This window comes from Barbus barbus (genome assembly GCF_936440315.1).
Source record: "Barbus barbus genome assembly, chromosome: 1".
In the NCBI taxonomy this organism is placed as follows: domain Eukaryota; kingdom Metazoa; phylum Chordata; class Actinopteri; order Cypriniformes; family Cyprinidae; genus Barbus; species Barbus barbus.
In genome coordinates this window covers 20,877,764-20,897,027 of record NC_136729.1, presented here as the reverse complement: position 1 = coordinate 20,897,027, position 19,264 = coordinate 20,877,764, and the positions used below count along the sequence as shown (strand labels likewise).

Here is a 19,264-nt window from a genome sequence, read left to right as displayed (position 1 = left end):
TAGACCTGCCCTGAGTGAGCTGTGCTGTCCGCCATTGTGTCAACTCCAGTGCATGAGAAGACGATCTCTCCAATTAAGCGATTGAGGTGTTTTGTTGTTGGATGTAATAATGAACATAGCAGTAGGGATGCAGCGATTAACCGGTTCCGCGATTAACCGCGCTTTAAAACGTCACGGTTAATTAATCGTAAAGGTTCCACAAAACCGAGTGTTTCTGTTGCACAGAACTCAACTGTTGCAGCTTGTGCAAAATGAAAACAAAGTCACACTAGTGGTGCACCAGCTTCAAATGACGCGCTTATCAGAGACACTCAGGCTACTACACTAATTACATTAGTGACAGAGGGACTAAACAGCGAGCGAAGCTTTATTTCCACCAAAGAAATGCCTGTCGATAGTAGTGTGCAGGGCTCGACAGTGCGAGCATTTCACTTGCATTTGCGACTAAAAATAGATGTGTGCGAACTGGAAAATGTATTTAGGAGCACAAGTGCGAATACAAAACAAAATACAAAACAGCCTAACTACAGTAGCCTATAACAAACGTATTAATTTATTCTGTTTATTTATGGACAAATTGCGATGCAGCCTCATATGATTACTTTAGAACTTTAAAAAGGCAACGTTTTAATTTAAATGAGCACAGATGAGAAGAAAAGCGGAGCGAGTTAAAGTGAAGACGCGCTGAATGACACACATTCACCACTAGAGGGCGCTGCCGCTGCCGTTACCCCGGTAACCCAGTAAACAAATCAGCTGCGCTACTTTCCTAAAACTGTGTAAATAATGTTTCACACTCAGTCATTTAGATATTTATATTCGCTTTAGTCTTCACAATAGCATCAAATAACTCTTACTTAAAGACTTAATGAGCTATTTATTTTCAAACATTTTTTCTAACCTAAACATGGCCCATCCACTGATCTATAATAGAGAACAGCGGGCCTATCTATACATCAACGACTGATTCGTTATTATTGTTCAGTAACACAAGTTCCATTAGTTAACATGAAAAAAACAATGACTGCATTTATTAATAATGCTATCTTAATTTAAACTTTTAATAATACATTATAAAATCAAAAGTTGTCTTAATATAATTCAATGGAGCTAACATTAACTAACATAGTTGTATTTTTTATTAATCAACATTAACAAAGAATATTAACTACTGCAACAATTAGCTATTGCACATTTTTAGTTACTGTTAACCTGCTTTAACTAATGTTAACAAATGGCACCTTACTTATTGTTCTTTCGTTCATTATTTTCAAAAGAGAAATACTGTCATGGATGTTTACAGAGCAGCGGTCACCTTTTTTAATTCTAATGGGAGAGATGGACTTTTGTTTGTTTATTATTATTTTGTGCTGTATTGTTGGTTACTGTGTTATTTCTGTTTCAAAAGCCAGCAATAAATAACACTTTAACATCTAAAGAGTGTTCATGTGATTTTATACATTATTAATGTTGGGAAATGAATAAATGCATAATAATCGTCATAATCGTAAAACCGTGATTATTCATCAGACAATAATCGTACCAGCAAAATCTATAATCGTTGCATCCCTACATAGCAGTCGTCATTAACTCCCGACATCTGAGCCGCTGAAGATGCAGAGGATTAACTTTAATTTTGAAGGGAATGCACCGATCCCTGATCTGCCTAAATGCGTCTGTTCGCGCGAATCATTCGTGATCCAGCTTCATCTACAGAAAGAGTATAAGGGGTTTTTATGAATCTTTGCAAATGGCCTTTCCTAATAACGTCCTAGTTGGCCAGTATCGCGGCTAAAGTAAACAGTACTGCTCGTCACCCCACGGAAGAGAGGGGCGGGGTCAGCAGAGTCATGAACATTTAAAGCAACATAGACCAAAATGGCTTGCTAAAAACAGAGCTGATTTTGACATGGAAAAAAGGGTGTTTTTTACACTACCATTGAGAAATTTTAACCAAAGTATGTTATAGACTTTTCATTAAGACCCTAAAGAATCATATCAAATTATATCAAATGGGCATCCAATGACCCCTTTAAGGCACAATATTTCTCTTCTGCATCATTCATGGACATCTATACTCCACACTCTACACTGTGCAAATGCTTATTCTGTCCCTTGTTGTTCTGTCTGTTTCATCCTCTCCATGTTTTGTCGTTTGTTTTTTTTTAGATCTAGAAACGGATGAAAACACATCATTTTACATTCTCAATGTGGGGCAACCTCCTTCAGTGGTGAACCAATCACACAGTCTCCAGCGCCATGGAGGCCCACACCCAGCCCAACTCATTGCCACCTCCCCTTCCCTGCAGGCCCACCACAAGGCCTATGAGCCCAGCTACGAGCCCCAGGACTCTAAATACATGCCCACAGGGGTGGGCAGAGGAGGGAATGGCCCACCTAAGGCCTTTGAATGTCCCAGCATTCAGATCACCTCCATCTCCCCGAGCTGCCAGCAGGAGATGGAGGCCAGCGAGGATGAGATGAGAGTGAAGGGTGGAGACTACCACGACAGACCTCTGTCTCGAGACCACTTGTACCTGCCCCTAGATCACTCGTATCGAGATTCATCCCTGAGCCCGAGTCCATGTAGCAGCCTTTCCTCTCGTAGCTGGTTCTCTGACGCATCGTCCTGCGAATCCATCTCGCATGTGTACGATGACGTGGAATCCGAGCTAAATGAAGCAGCATCGCGTTTCACCCTGGGCTCGCCGCTCACCTCACCCGGCTGCTCTCCCCAGGAGGAAGTGTGGCAACAGCAGCATCACCATCATCACCCAGCCTTCACTCACTCCCTTTCTCATTCACATGGCCATTCTCTCTCGCCCCGCCAGTCGCCTTGCCACTCGCCCCGTACCAGCATCACAGATGAGAACTGGCTGAGCCCTCGCTCACCATCACGGCCCTCTTCACGTCCGACGTCGCCCTGCGGAAAGAGACGCCACTCCAGCGCTGATATATGCTACCTGGGCTCTTTATCACCCCATCACTCCCCAACTGCTACGCCCGGCCCCTCGCCCAGGGGGAGCGTGACCGAAGACACCTGGATAGGAAGCCCATCTATGGGTGTATCCCCTTTCCAGTGTTGTCCCTCTGAGGCTGACATCCCCTCCAAGACGAGAAAGACCTCCCAAGACTGTACAGCAGCAATCCAGTCAGGAAAGGGCGACCTTGTCATGGATGACTCCGGAAATGTGTCTCCTTTGCTTGACTCACCTGCTGAGGATGGCATGCACGGATTAAAGAAGGATGGATCTGGAGAGCAGTTTCTTTCTGTCCCATCTCACTTCACGTGGAACAAACCCAAACCAGGACACACACCTATTTTCAGGTAAACTCCCTCCTCTGCTTTGAAGTGACATCAGAGTAACCATTATTAAGTTCATGTGTGTATAGCTCTACAATGCTTCTTTCTTGCAAGTGTTCATGTGTAGAGACAATAAATCTCCAACAGAAACCAGAGTGAATTGACTACTACATTGTCAGCGGTCTTCTAAAGCAGCATCTAAACTGACAGGGAACCTCGTGACTGATTTGGCAGAAACTTTTTTTCATGGTCTCTCATATGCAGCACACAAATAGCACTTCTTAAATCACAAGAGACTCAACTTTCAAATTATTTTAGTTTTATGGCTAATAAGCAATAAATGGGAGATGCTAAAATCCTATATTTTTGTCCAAATAAATAAACACTAAAAACTAAAATCAACAAGGGAATTTAAGCATCACAACATTATACTGTACATTCTGAAATATGGATAATCATTTTGAGGTTTGCTAATGATTGTTATTAAATTCAAATTATTTTAAAGTATTAACTAAGCAAGTGATTAGGAAGGAAAACTAAATGCAAAAATATGGAAAAGGAGCATTCACAATAAATTAAACAATATCGATTAATTACACCTTACATTTAAATTTTGGATAGATTTTCACATTGAATCTCTTGAATTAACGTGGAAACAATATAAAAAATGTATATGTGTGTGTATGTGTGTATGTGTGTATATATATATATATATATATATATATATATATATATATATATATATATATATATATATATATATATATATATATATATATATATATATATATATATATATTAGAAACAATATAAAGAAATATCTGAAGTAAAAATGCAGACAATGAATTATTTTTCACACAATAAACAGCAAATATTAATCTCAAAGTCGTTATTTAATCTATCACTAATTAAAATAGTACCAATATATTATTATATATATTATGCATCCTTGCGTTCAGGTAATTATTAAGCATGTTGCTAAGCTAACAATGCAATTCTATAAGCACAAAAAATACCTAGGACACACAAAATTGTTTACTATGGAAATAGAGCTACATATTTCTGAAATAAAAATGTCTATAGTCTGTTTATCAATTTTGGATTTAAGAAAAAGTTTTTTTTTTACTTAACCCATTGCAAAGTATTCTGAAGTTGTCTTATATGATAGCTCACCAAAAAATTTAAATTCTGTGAGTGTTATTTATTTACCATCCCATTATGACTTTCATTCAATTGTTGAACGAAGTTAAATATTTTGAAGAATATTGAAACCATTTTGATGACTGGCATTGTCTTTGATTGCATGGTCATAACAATATTTTTCCAAGACTACTTCAAGAATTCACAGAAGAATGTCAGTTGAAAATAAGGGTGAGAATGACATGGATGAGTAAATCATGATGACACAGTTTTCACTGTTGTGTGAACTATTCCTATAAATGTGAAGAATATATGTGAATCATTAAATAATGGCAAGCCTTTATTTCAGTGATCCCCTACAGTACTGGTAGTTAGCTCACTACTTTTAGAACAGATCCAGTGTACATTTAGAGTAGCATGATAAGGCAGTTGAGTGAACTGAAGAACAGAAAGAGTTCTGAAAGAAATGTGTCCGCTATCCATATCAGAGCATCGGATAATGGCTGTGTGTGTGCGCGCATGCTAGTCAAAACAAGATGGCCTATGTGTGTACCCTGGCCTCTGTCTCCATAAATCAGTAAAGAGAGCGTGTGGCTGTGGGTCGCAAAGGGTTTTCCTACCCACAATGATTCTGTTATCGACCGCACCAACACAACACAATTTTTAACTCAGTCAGGCCCCTTCATAAATAATACACAATGTATAGTGTAAACACTTGATTCCAAAGTTGCATAAGAAATAAGCACATAGTCACACAACTTGCTCTCCTCCTCACAAACATGTCAAGAAACTTCCAGCAAAAGCAACACATAGGAGCCATGTTGACTAACATCTTTACAGCCGTACCTTCATACAACAGAGACATGATACCTGATCCCTGTTATATGAGCCCACAGCTCTGCTGTCTGCCATAGGACCTGTTTGTGAGTGAGTGAGTGAGTGAGTGAGTGTGTGTGTGCTGACTGCTCCATCAGTCAACAGCAATAGAAAGATCTAGAAGCTTGTCTGGTTTAACAGATGGGTTTGCTATGGCAGAGTGGGTGAAGTTGGCACAGTGTGAAGCTGAAGTCTATAGCGGGTCTAGTTTAGGACAGCTGGCTAAACATAACACACTTTCAGATGAAGACACACATCACCTGCTTGCTCTTAGGACTGGTCAATGTATCAAATGTACATGATGTTTTTACTTTAGTTTTTGGCTGTTATGTTTCATAAAAAAATATTCATATGCCTTTCTTGTAAGGGTCAGGCTGTCACTGGTTGGCCCAGATTGACAGCTGGTCCATCCCGTCAGAGCTGCCAGAATATGTTAACATTTTGAAAATAAACTAACTGCATTTTGTCATATGCAAAGTAAACACAGCTCACATTCATATCATCATAGTTCTTTTATATAATGGGGTTAATTTATTTTTATCATTCTTAAATGCTGATTTGGGGCTCAAGAAACATTTCGAATTATGTTGAAAACAGCTGTGCTGTTTAATATTTTTTGGAAACTGATACTTTTTTCAGGATTCTTTGATGAATAGAAAGTTTGAAAGAATAGCATTTTTTGAAATATAAATATAGTTTTTGATCAGTTTAATGCAACCTTGCTGAATAAAATTATTAATTAAAAGAAAAAACACTTACTGTATCCGTAGTGTAGATGCAGTGTAGTGTGAAGACATTCTTGAATAATGGTGTTGATTTAAAACTTAAATTGGTGTTCATTTTTGTGTACACGAGTTGTGTATGTAGAAGGTAAGTGTTCATTTTCACTAAGTAAAGCCGTTTGATGTCCACAGGCCACTAGTTCACTATCGTTAGGCCACAACCGTCACACACATTCAGCCTTCTCGCATTTCTCCTGACGAACCATCTCACGTTACCATGACAGCATGAGGAGCCAGGGGTGATTGGGAAAGAGAGAAGATGTTGTAGAGAGCTAGACTAAGACAAAAAATAAATATTCACTGATTTGTTTCTCTAGTCATAAGTTTTTCACATCTTTAAATGCATAATTCATCCAGAAAATTAGAACTTGGTCATCATTTATTTACTCTCATGTTGATCCACCCTGTGTGACTTTTTTTTCTGTGGAACATTAATGAAGATATTTTAAGAAATGTCTTAATTAGTGCTGTCAAACGATTAATCGCATCCAAAATAAAAGCTTGTTTACATAATATATGTGCTGTGTATATTTATGTATATATAAATGCACACACATACAGTATATTTTGAAAATATTTACATGTATATAGTTCTATTCATATAATTTATATTATATATAAATATATTTAATATATAAACAACATATTTTTCTGAAATATATATACATGCATTTGTGTGTATTAATATATACTGTGACGAGTCGGCTGCCTCCCCCCTGTCCATCATCACCACCCCGTCCCGTATTCGCCGCCCTTCACCAGGCTCCCGACAGGAGTGGGTGTGTGAGAGAGGAGGGGCGCTGAACACGCAGGGCTGGCGGCGTGTGATGAGGCGCACCTGACGTGAATAGAGCCTCATCACCGCCGCCGTTTAAACGCCGAGCGCGCCTCTCCTCGGGAGACCGGTCTCTCCCCCTTGCATGCACGCTGGTGTCCTCGTGGGTCCAGGAAGGGAGCGTCGAGGAGGACTGCCGCACCCGTTAGGCGGCTGACGGGCCAGGATGCCGGGCCGCCGAATCCCCCAGAAGCGCCGGGATTCCGAAGATGGACGAAGCCGCGCCAGAGACGCCGCCGCCACTCGCTCCCGGCCCCGAGAGGGGAGCGCGTGCGGCCACCGGACTCCGCCCCTTCCCTGGACCATTCCCTTCCGAACACTACCCTCCTTCACTAGCCCCGCAGCACGACGAGGACACCAGATCCCTGTTTATTTTGGACACTTTTCCCCCTTTGGACACTTTATTTTAATATATTGTTTAATAAAAACCTCTCCGAGGCTTGACGCCACGCCCACTGTGACTGTCGTTGGCTCCTCCCGCCACAATACATAATAAATATACACAGCACACACATATATTATGTAAACAAACCTTTATTTTGGATGCGATTAATCATTTGTCATTGGTAACCAAATGTGGTTTGGTTACCACCATATTCAAAATATCTGCTTTGTTTTCAATAGACGGAAGTCATATACGTTTTGAATATTATGAAGGGTGGCAGAATTATCATTTTTGGGTGAACTACCCTGTAAAGAGTTCTCACTGAACTACTCTGCATCCAAAAGGTGACATATACTATATTACTGACTATGTTAGCCTTTAACCTGCCCTCACAGAAGCATGTTGTATCATGGTCTTTGTTCACAAGTCAAATTCTAATTTTTTTATTCCAAAGTCTAAATTTCTTGTTTTGAGACCATATTGTAACATCCAAAGTAGTGTAATTCATACACACTTTTTTTGCTTTTTTTTTGCAAGAAATGTGTTGGGCTTCTCCGCACACTGCAGCTGCACAAGTTTATTTTCAATTTTCATTAGGTTCTAGGGCTGCCCTCGACTAAAGATTTTTGTGGTTGACTAGTAGTCATTCAAATGAAGCATTAGTCGTCTCATCGCACGTTTATTAATAAACCATTTAAATCATAATAATGAGCCTTTAATTGCCTACATTGCCTAATAAGCTCTCAAGCGCACACATAGTTAAAGCTTGCCACAGCACACCGGCATAAGTGTGATTATGTATGTGTCAGGGAAAAACAGTAACTAGGCTGCATTAACATTTTAATAATTCATTGATAAACTAGTGCTTTTTGTTCTCGGTTTAAGAAATGAACTTGGCGACACTGACTCGTCATCTCCGCAGTAGTGGATGTGCCTGCATGCTTGATTTACATTCATTTTACACATTTACATTTATGCCTGTGTGTAGGGCGTCATCCCTGCCTCCCCTGGACTGGCCGTTGCCGAATCAGTACGGGCAGTACGAGCTAAAGATCGAGGTTCACCCCAAAACTCATCACAGAGCTCATTACGAGACCGAAGGCAGCCGAGGGGCCATCAAAGCCACATCTGGGGGACACCCTATCGTCAAGGTGAGTCTCCACAATAGGATGTTTACTGATGATGACAACTATCTTTCCCGGCCGAATACATTTGTTTTCCCACCACTCATTTGGCTGATTGTACTAGAGGTTAAGCTTGGTTTTGGATAATCGTACAAAGCCTTGTGGCCTTGATTTCTAAGTACTCATTACGCTGGCCACAAAAGTGGGAACAGCACATGATTCCATCCGTTGCCTCACAGGAAACAGAACTTGAGAAGCGAGACCACACAGAAAGCGTCTGCTGTGTGGCCTAGTAACCTCATTAATGGTCATAAAATTCCTTTTACTGTGTAACAGCTAGCGAGCGAGTGTTTTGGTGTCAGCTAGATCTAAGCAAACCGTGTAGCAGTCTGATTAGGGACTTTATTTCCTACCGACTGCTCTGTGCTACTTGTACTAGCGGCTCACCGGAGGGATCATGGGAGCATGCTTCAGTAGAGGTGATGGTATCATTTATGTAAAATGAAGCCCAATTAGTATCTTGCTGTATCATGATCGGATAGGTAAACTTACCAGGCGCTCTCCTGAGGCTAGCTCTCCTAGAGAGACTAAGAGAGAGAGCTTGTTGGTAAATATTTTATGGTCTTGGAGGCAGTGGCCTCTTTTGTGGCAGACGTAATGAAGCACACACACAACTCGGGAACCGAGATCATTGAACTTGTGAGGAAGAGAAGAAGGCCTTTCCCCTGAATCATAACCTCTGGCTTTGAATGGTCCATTAAGCAACCACAATTACAGGCCTGCATTTCTGTCACATCACACCTCAGTCTAGTGTCTTGTGGGCCATTAATTGGCAGTCATTCCTTGTGTATGAACTTCGTTAAGTTACCTGCATGATCGTCTTTCATTATCAGACATCTCATCTCTTTTATACTGCAGGACTGCCTCTACAATGCCCTTTGTTTCAATTCTTCTTGGTCACTTGGAGCCATTTTTATGTTTCTTTGCACTTTTTCTGAACTATGATATGATACAATTAATTTATCGACCTCAAGTACAAAATCAAATGACACATTATTTAGGTAGTATATCTCTCTGGAATGAGTTTGTGTGGATAGGTGGTTGATATGGCATAGCTTTATATGTGTCCAAGGTTTCATACTGAAGATAGAAACGGGTAATAAATTAGTAAATTATAAATCAAAGTAATCTGAAGTAGTACTTTGTCTTGTGTCATAATGATGTTATTGATGTGTTATTTGAGTATACTTGAAATTCAATCACTGCTCAAACATTTGTCAAGGGCTGAACGACTAAAGTCTTATGATGATCAAGGATATGTTCTTATTTAAAAGTTAATGTGAACAATTGCTTGGAAAGTCAAAGATATCAGGAAGACCAGATCATTTCTTAGAAGGACATCTGATGAAGTTTTGTCACGTCACTTTTTCCATAAGATGGTATAATTGTAGTGAAGGTCATAATGTGTGACGTGTTCATAGAAAAAAACCTTTTCCTTTTTTTTTTTTTTTTTTTTTTTTTTTTTTGTGCTATGAAATTGAGTGCTTCCATATGTGCTGGATGCTTACTGGTTACACTATAAACCATGTGAAATGCTTACTAGTTACACTATAAACCATGTGAAATAATCACTTCTTGATAATTAGAATTTTTATTTTTATTTTTTAATTTGAGGTAGTGGTTTTCAAAATAATCATCATATGGAAGTTATTTTGTCTGTAAAAAAATTAAACACCTTTTAAGTTGGAAATAATTCATTTTAATTATGTGAGACAGGTGTTTCAACATGAGAACAACATTTCCTAATTGATATACTTAATCAGAGGCTTGATTTCAGTAGACTAATGACTGGCAATTTGTATGTAGATCTTTCCTTCAGAAACTATGTTCCTTCTGCATTTTTAGAGAAGAAATGTGCATTCATAATTGAGCCTGGAAAACTGTAACAAACTGAGTTAAAATACAAACAATTCAGTTGTCCTGTTTTGTCTTGTTTGCTGAGATTTGTCTCCCAACCTCTCATGCTTAATCATCAACCACCCATATATACATGAGAATCAGTGTTGTGCGAGCGAGCGTGCCTTTCTTACTATTTCAGAGTATTAATGACTAACTCTTTAACATCGTAGCCCTGCTTCCCCTCATACAACGACTGAGGATGCATAATTACCTCACATTAATGAAGTCTGTTCAGTGGTAGACACTGGTCCACCCACAGGGGATACTGTGCTAGAAAACCTGGCTAAAACCAAGTTTTTTTTTTCGAAATTCATGTGTGTGTTTATGTGCCCACTAAATAGTGCTGTGTCATTGGTTAACTTCTTTAACCCATTTATGATTCATGGGTTTACTCAATTTATTTAACTATACCACACCATCAATCAGAATCGAATTATGTTTTGTTCCCAGTTATGATTACGCTTGTTTTAATGGTGGTTTAGCACAATGTATACTTTTATTTGTCAATATGCTCTGTGTAATGTAGTTTCTGAGCAGTTTAGGTAAGTCTTTTTAATTAAAGTAGTAAAAATCTAAATATCAAAATTGAATTAATTAGCATTAGTTAATGCATTAACAGCATTTATTACAGAATTTATAAAGATTAACTTTAATATCTACAAGTACTAATAATTTTTTTATTATACAACATATGTTAATAAAATACATTAATTAAAACTCGGAAACTGCATATGAATGAATAATAACCTTTGTTTTTTAAATATTGCATTACAAAATGATACCTAATGCATTAATTTGTTAACACATTAAACTTTATTGTAAAGTGTGACTTATATTTTCTAATTTTTCTTTGGTTTTTGTTCATTTTTCACTCTTTATTGTGGTTTTGAAACCCCCTGGTTCCATTTGGGAAAACTGCACATGGAAAATCACCCATACCTTCAGACCTTTCAGCGAGCAGCTGTTTACAATAATGTTTCCCATGATGCTTTCTGGGGCATGCGCTGCTGGAGTCTTAGGCTGCTACCGCAGAGTATCTGTTGTTGTGACGTCAGTAGGTGACACCGCAGACTCCATCTGTCCTGGGAGTGAGCCTCTCTGCGGTGACTGGATCTTAGAGACAGTGAACAGACTCACTGAGCCATATTGCTTTCAGCAGCGCTTGCGCTGCCAATTAGCCAGGAGGACAGACCCATACACCTGTATGCCAGCCAGGTGTAAACTAGCACAGACGCTCTGTGTTTTTATGTATACACCAGGAGTCCAGGACATTTGGCAGAGAAGGCATAGGAGGGGTAGTACCTAAAAAAACCTGTCAGTTAAATCAATACTAATATTAGAATATAAGAGATATAATAGTGTGTGAATCAGGCTTCATTGAAATGAACTTAAAATGATGATCTCTGAGTGAACTGTGAAACCATTAAATTAAAGGTGCACCTCCATGCTCTTGACCTTCATTACACTTGCTGTGTTTACCTAGCATGTGTTGACTAATGGACTGAAAAGAAGGAAAATGTTAATAATAGGCGAACAAACAGCCACTAGTAGCTAATAAGAGCTACACAAAATATGCTTGTTAATCTGTTATCAATGCTATTGCATATGCCTTTAACTGAAGAACCATATAAACATCAAATGGAATCAGAACATCAATTCATACCTGATTTAAAAAAAAAAAACTGGGTTATAAAGCGAGTATTATAACGTTAAAAGGTCATATGTGTGAGTGTTGTTATTGTTTATAAAATTATAAAAAAAATTAATTCATTGAAATAGTCAAATATTAAAGTTAGGTGAAAAATGAAAGCTGCAGTCTGTAAGTTTTGCATTTTTGCGACCATCTCTGTTTGAAATCTGCGGTTGCAGTTATTTACGGAATGATCATCTTTACATGGGTTGTGCATCAGCACTTTTTGTCCACTAATGTACTTTGTGTATAGACGGACAGATATTTTTCACATAGCTACAAGAAGAGTTAAACACGGACGCGCACACGGTTGCCGTGGTAGCAAGCAATACTTGCTGGCAAACACTTCTTACTGTTACAAAGTAAACAATTACTTGACAAAAATGCTACAACGCAGTCATGTATTCTGCTGTATTACAGCTTTAATGAGGATAAAACCTTATATTAAAAGCTAACATAAGCAGTAGCATTTACAAATAACAGTGTATCTAAAAGTATGATACATCTAGAAACAAAAAAAAAACAGGTTCTGCACGATCCTCTTCACTAATATTCTCTGGGTCTCATTCGGGCTCAAATTGATAAGCAATATTGACAACGCCATTGTTTACAATACAAATGGAGCACATTCTGAGGTGAGGCACACGACGTTTCTAAACTGCACTTGGAGGTTTAGCGAATCACAACACACTGGGCCAGCTGACCAATCTGAGCCTATTGCGTATTTCTGAGAGGGAGGGGCTTCTTAAAAACAGGAAATCATCAGCGCGTTTATATGAGAAGCGACAGAGTGGTGTAGAATAAAGGTAAATTATGTGAAAAATAATGCTTTAAAAAAAAAATACGAAGGATTAACACATTAGACTACATCCCACAAACACAATCAAACCTAGAAAAAAAAAATTCAACCACCCCTTTAACAACATTAGCATTGCGTGACTCTTGTATTTAGTAGGGATGTGTGCTACGACTAATTTGACTGTCATTTAAACGGAAGTTTTGTATCCGACTAGTCTAAAAGCTAGAAACCCCCAAAAAATGGCAAAAGAAAAAAACTGTGTCTATATAACAGCCTACACTTGAAATACTTAATCTTTGAATTAAACTGTCAAATCTCTCAATGAATTCTGCTAAAAATAGGTCACGATTATGCCGTATGCTTGCCTCGCGTTATCATCATTTAAATGTAGGCGGTCGTAAACAGAAAAAAAAAGAAGAGCATACAGTCAACATAAACCAGTGCATAGCTTATTTATTCAGATCGGCTGGAGCAATGCAGAAATGGAAGACCAATCAATAGACTGACAGAATTCTTCATTTTCAAATAACATTAGCCAACATATTAAAACACAAGTCAAAAACAATAGGAAAGTTTATCAAGGAATAGCATTAAAACAGCTATTAAAAATGGCTATATTGTCTAAAAACAAAACAATGCTCGTTTTACTTACTCCAATCATGCACATTTGTTCAGTGAATTTAACATGTTAATGTGGTCTGACGAAAGATGGGACTAGAGGCGATTCTGCACTTGAAAAAAAAAACGGGCTTGGCAGGAACTGAAGTCACAGGCACGCAGAGAGATAACTACAAGCAAGCAGACAGTTTCGAAACCAACCACCACTGAAGAAGTGGATCTTCGTTTAGAGGAATGGACGGCGCGGATGGGATCGCGGACCGCAGCGACAGGTTGTAGTGTATGTCATGATTGACATTTGCTGGCGTTGGCTAGCCTCCAAATTAACGCATACGTGCCTGTATTGATTATGATTACGCATCACTCCAGTAGAGATATTGTAAGCCAATTTGACATTACATAGAAGGAAACGGAAAAATTGTGTGTAAACTAATTAAAAATAATCCCACACCTTGCTGGTTTTTCGCAGAGTAATTTTTGAGCTCGCCGCAACTGACATGAAGAAAACGCATGCGAGGTCTGAGGTAAAAATGTAGCTTCCGCCCAGATACGCTTTTAAAAATATTTAAATGTTTTGATATGTATTCTTTTTCAAAAAAATTATTTTAACTTATTTAAAATGTTTTAAATGTAACTAAAATTATGGTAATTTGAATGTTTTTTTTTTTTATTAATTTTTTTCTCTCGTGTAGTCGACTATTGTTTTCAGTGTCAACTAGCAGGAGCTGTACCATTTAGTCGACTAGTCGACAAGACCCGCACTTCCCTAGTATGTAGTATGTATTAGCGTTACGTGTAGACTACTGCTGACTATGGATGAATCTCAAGTTGTCACTGATGATTGTCGTTTGGAACTTTCTGGATTACAATCCACCATAAAAATTATAAATTTAATTATTCCAGCTGCTGTGAGAAAAGGCTATTAATGATCTACCACCTGCAGCATCCTCACGTGCAATATAGCCTACTAGCCGGGACTCCTCCTTTATATCCTGTCCACCCCATCCTTTGTGCATTTGTCTTAGACTATTAGACATTGCGCATCTGTGTAGAGTGACGTATAGGCCAGTTTTGTGGATGGTGGACCTTACACAGGTCATGAGGTTACAGGAAGGTTGTGAAATTTGCATTACAGGCATGAACGGGCTAACGTTACAACCAGAAACACACATGCACGTCCTCCAGCACTTTACCACTCCAGTTATTGTGTGAGAAATCAGAGATGCGATTTGTGGTGAAATTGAGAAACGCGTGCTAGTGTGTCTATCAGTGGTGTGTAAGTCAAGCTGCCATAACAGAAGGCTGCGGATTGCAGCATACAGTAGCCAGACAAACACCAGCAAAACAAAGTGACAGTGTTTACTGCTAGTGTTTGGACTGGGTTAATTCACAGTTCAGAGATCTACGAGGAATGCTGTGTAATGCCCTACAAACCTCGCTCGCGTCTCGTGCTCTCTGGGTTCACTCTTAACCAAAATGCACACCTGTTGCTAGGAAACGTAGAAATTCTGAACCCATCTGGCATAGACTTTCCTAAATGTAAGCGTTTGTGTTAGAGATAACAATTGAACTGGTTAAACACAAAGACACACACAGAGGGCAGCAGAGTTTACATTAGCCGTTGGATCTGTTTGTGTGTTTTATTCTCAGAGAAAGTCACTTGTAACTTTCAGCCAGGGCTTTTATGTAGATAAAAAGGCTCACTGGAATCAACACACAGGTTGGAAACCAGCTTTATGAAAAATAAATTACCCTGTGTTTTTACAAGAAAAATGGTAAAGGAATATTCTGGATAAACTCTACTGACAGCATCTGTTGCAGGCTGTCAATTATCACAGAGAAGAAAAGTCTAATGGCAGCTGTACTGGAGAGGTTACAATCAGAAATGCAAAGCCTGTATATTTGTTAAGCACTTTTCTAAATGATCATTTTAACTTGGGACAATCATTCAGTACATGCCTATTGTAGAAAATTATCCATTTGTTGCCTGACAGGCTGAATAGGCTCTAACATTGCCCTTACAAGCATGTAGGGATGATCAGCCTGTCAGGCACTAAGCGGGGCACCTTCTTCCATTCTGGTTACGGGTTACCAATGTAATTCATAAAGTTTTGCTCTGGAAAAATGAGTTGTTTATGGATTTCTTTTGCAAAAAAACAGAACAAAAAAAAAAAAAACATGCAAAAGGGCCCTAAATCCCCATTTCTTTTTTTTTTTGTTAAACCATCTTAACATTTATGCATTTGGTTGTAGATGCTTTTTGTCCAAAGTGACTTACGTTGGCTTTAAGTTATACATTTCATCAGTTCATGTAGGGCTGGGATGTCTGACGGAATATCTTTACTGCAGAAGAAAATGTCTATCGTTAGAGATTTTGCAATATTGTGTATTCCGCGGTATACAAATATATATGCGTAACAGTACTTCTTAAAATTTACATACGCCTTTGAGCGATAAAGAAACATGCATTAATAAGAAAATAAAGAGTGGGATGCACTTGACAGAGTTATTAAGAGCAATAATCAGTGGAAAAGAACTCAATGCGGTGCTTGCGCTGACTGACATACACAAGCACACACTCAGAAAGCACCTCTCTCAGACAGCATGCGATCGCGAATTGATGTTTAATAAATTAAGTGCAATAAGCAGTGAAAAAGAACTCAATCTGCTCCTCACACTGACTGACACACAGCCGAAGCACACGCACTGAAATCCCCTCTATCAGACAGCATGTAATCGCGAAAATAGATCTCTTTCGTGTTATTGTGCTTGAATGGCCAAACACACACAGTTATGTCAAAATGCTTTTGGTGTGGAGTATTCATATAAATACAGTTAGTTATGTGTTAAATAAACGTAAAAAGTTGGATGAAAACCGGATGTGTATCAATCAGTATATTGGATCCGTGCAGTTGGCCTTAAATGGACAGCAGTCTAATTTACCTGCTGCTATCTGTCATTTATTAAAGAACACCTATTATGCCCCTTTTTACGAGATGTAATATTGAATGTGAAGATTCATCTCAAAATACCCCACAGGGTCGCTGTATACCTAAAACCACCAGCGGGTAAATTTTATCCGCGCATATTACAACTGTTTTTATATGGCTAAAGAACATATTATTTCACTGTATTATGCCACTGTCTTCACAAAGAAGTGTCTAGAATGAAATGATTGTTTAGTCATCAACTATATTTTTGTCCTGTTTTAAGTTCAAGGCTTTTTTTATGCAGGCCACTAATCATAGCGGTCAATATAAACAAGCCTGAACTGACGGCGAGAATTAGAAGGAAGTAAATACATATTTGGGTAATGTAATATTATACTACAATGTCATTAATTCATATATGAAGATATGATAATATAATCATATTAGATAATATTTTAACCTATGTTATTTAAATGACAAAAATAGCCAATAGACAATGATGAGCAATAATTCATCACACTGCATGATTTGATGACAAATTCAAGCGCAGCTTCACAATTAATAATTAATTTGTTTAGTTATATCATTTGAATAAGAGAACAACACCAATAAACTTCGGGTAATATAAAAAAAATGGTTTTGTTCATTACATCATAGATTGGATTTATTTATTTTTTCTTCAGGAAACGGGCAGACTAAAAAGCACCGCAGAAATGCACAATGAACGATAGAAATGGCAAAACAAAAATTTTATCTAAATTTTGAACAATTATGAGTAACATTAGGCTACATAAATATGATATTATGAGTAACATTAGGCAACAAATCTTGATCGCGTCAGGCACTGAGCTGACCCAGGACGCTTCCTCTCCTCACCATCAGACTCTCCATCGCTCATGGTATTCTTCTTACCATAGTGCTTCTTATACCCTTTCAGCATCCATAAATCGCCGCCTTTTACTCATTTTGTCTTTATTTATGAAACTGATAACGCTAATTCAGTGAGTGAATGCGTTGCCTAGCAATGTACAATGTTAAAACATAGGCGGCAAGAAAATGACAGCGAAAATACAGGCATAGGCTAGTGGGTAAATTTGACCCGTTTTTTTGATCTGGTTTTATCTAAACAATTTTTTAAATCACACAATTTTAGTAAAAGTCAATGACTGGGAGACTTGAATGTTTCATTGAAAATCTGTTATGTTCATTTGAAAAACAGCCAGGGGTAAAATTGACCCCGTGGCTGTTCTAGTGTTAATGTTAATCACTCACTGCACTTGACTGAATCACTTTTGGATCTTTTAATATGAACCAGTTAATGTTTGATTGATACAGTGAAGACTATGCAGTGTTTTAATCATACACTTTATTCAATTTATGTAATATTTTTAACTGCATGTTATATAAACCTAGCCTGCTGTAGCTGAAAAGCTTGTTAATTTCATTGTTTTTGTAATTTGCTTCTTTTTTATTTTTAATAAAAAGTAGCTATATCTCGTTACCCTGAAATAAAATTTCTCATACCGCGAAATAGGATTCTGGTCATAACGCCCACCCCTAAGTTCATGCATTTTACTTTGTTTTTACAAACTGAGAAGTGAGTTGAAATATTAAATATGGTACAGTAAACCAGTAGATTTTAATCTGGAATATTCCTACGATGAATACTTTCACAAAATCATTAGATTTATTGTTTTGAGCAACATGGCACAGTATCAGATAACATCATTGTTAAAAACAAGATGGCTGACTAGGGCTGGGTATCGAGTTCGATACTTTTTAGGCACCGACCAAACTGCCTCGATACCACCGAGTATCAAAAAACGTCTCGTCGTTCGGTACCAAATTTTGATACCTAAGGGGTTAATCTCATCACCGTCAGTGAGCCAATAATCCTGCAGCACTAGGTGTGTTTGACTAGAAACGGCGACGTGCTGATTGATCAGTGTTTGACCTCCGCGGGAGCGTTTCGAAAGCGCACGGAGCAGTCTGCTCTTTAAATCGCGCGGTTTGTTTATTATACACAGACTGAAGCTCGCGTGACGCTCGCGGTCATTTCAGCGTCTGCCGCCTAACTAAATGAGGACATGAACAACATCTCCAGACCTGCTCTGAGAGTCACTTCATGAGCATTTTACCGTTTGATTCGAGTAAAGCTTGCGTCATATCATATACACACAGAACTGTAAAGGTATTCCCGGAAACCCGTCAAAATAAAAGTTCTGTTTAACTTGGAAGACTGCGGCAGAAATATATTAATATTGTTCAGCGGACAGTACATACTGCTACTACTAGGCTACTATTAAAATAATTAAAACTTTATTTTTTTTTTAGTAATGATCACACAACAGTTATTCCATGTTTTAATTTTAATAGTAACCCCCCTTTGTTTGCCAAAATAAATAAAATTTGATTTTCAATAATTTAAAGATAAATTAAATTTATGTTTTATGTCTTCATTTGAAAACCAGATACAGAACACAGAATTTCTGAGGAAAAATAAAACATTTCATAAGGCTGTTTTAAGAATAAATTTAAATAAACAAAGTAGTTTTTATGCATTCAAATAATTAGACATACTACACCAGAATTTAATAACAATAAAACATATGGTGAAAGAAAATAAAACACCCACTTATGAAAGTGGATAAAGATTTTAAATTTCTTTAACAACCTAGAAATTATGATTCTGTCTGAGCTATGTGTTTTAAAATGAACACGCACTAATGTAAACGTAGCCTAACAGATGTGTAAACTGAAAACAATTTGAACTTTATTAAAATTATTTATTTATTTATTGTGTTGGATATATTTTGTTCCTT

At 37.9% G+C, this 19,264-nt stretch overlaps 1 protein-coding gene across 1 annotated transcript in view; it reads left to right on the top strand.

The window, feature by feature from the left end:
- The window catches only part of LOC306872122 (nuclear factor of activated T-cells, cytoplasmic 3-like), a 94,492-nt gene that overhangs the window by 32,561 nt on the left and 42,667 nt on the right, over positions 1-19,264 (top strand). The window contains exons 2-3 of the mRNA XM_079420529.1: positions 2,170-3,328; positions 8,311-8,473. Coding sequence (XP_079276655.1) covers positions 2,170-3,328; positions 8,311-8,473 — 1,322 coding nt within the window. The remainder of the gene's footprint in view (positions 1-2,169; positions 3,329-8,310; positions 8,474-19,264) is intronic.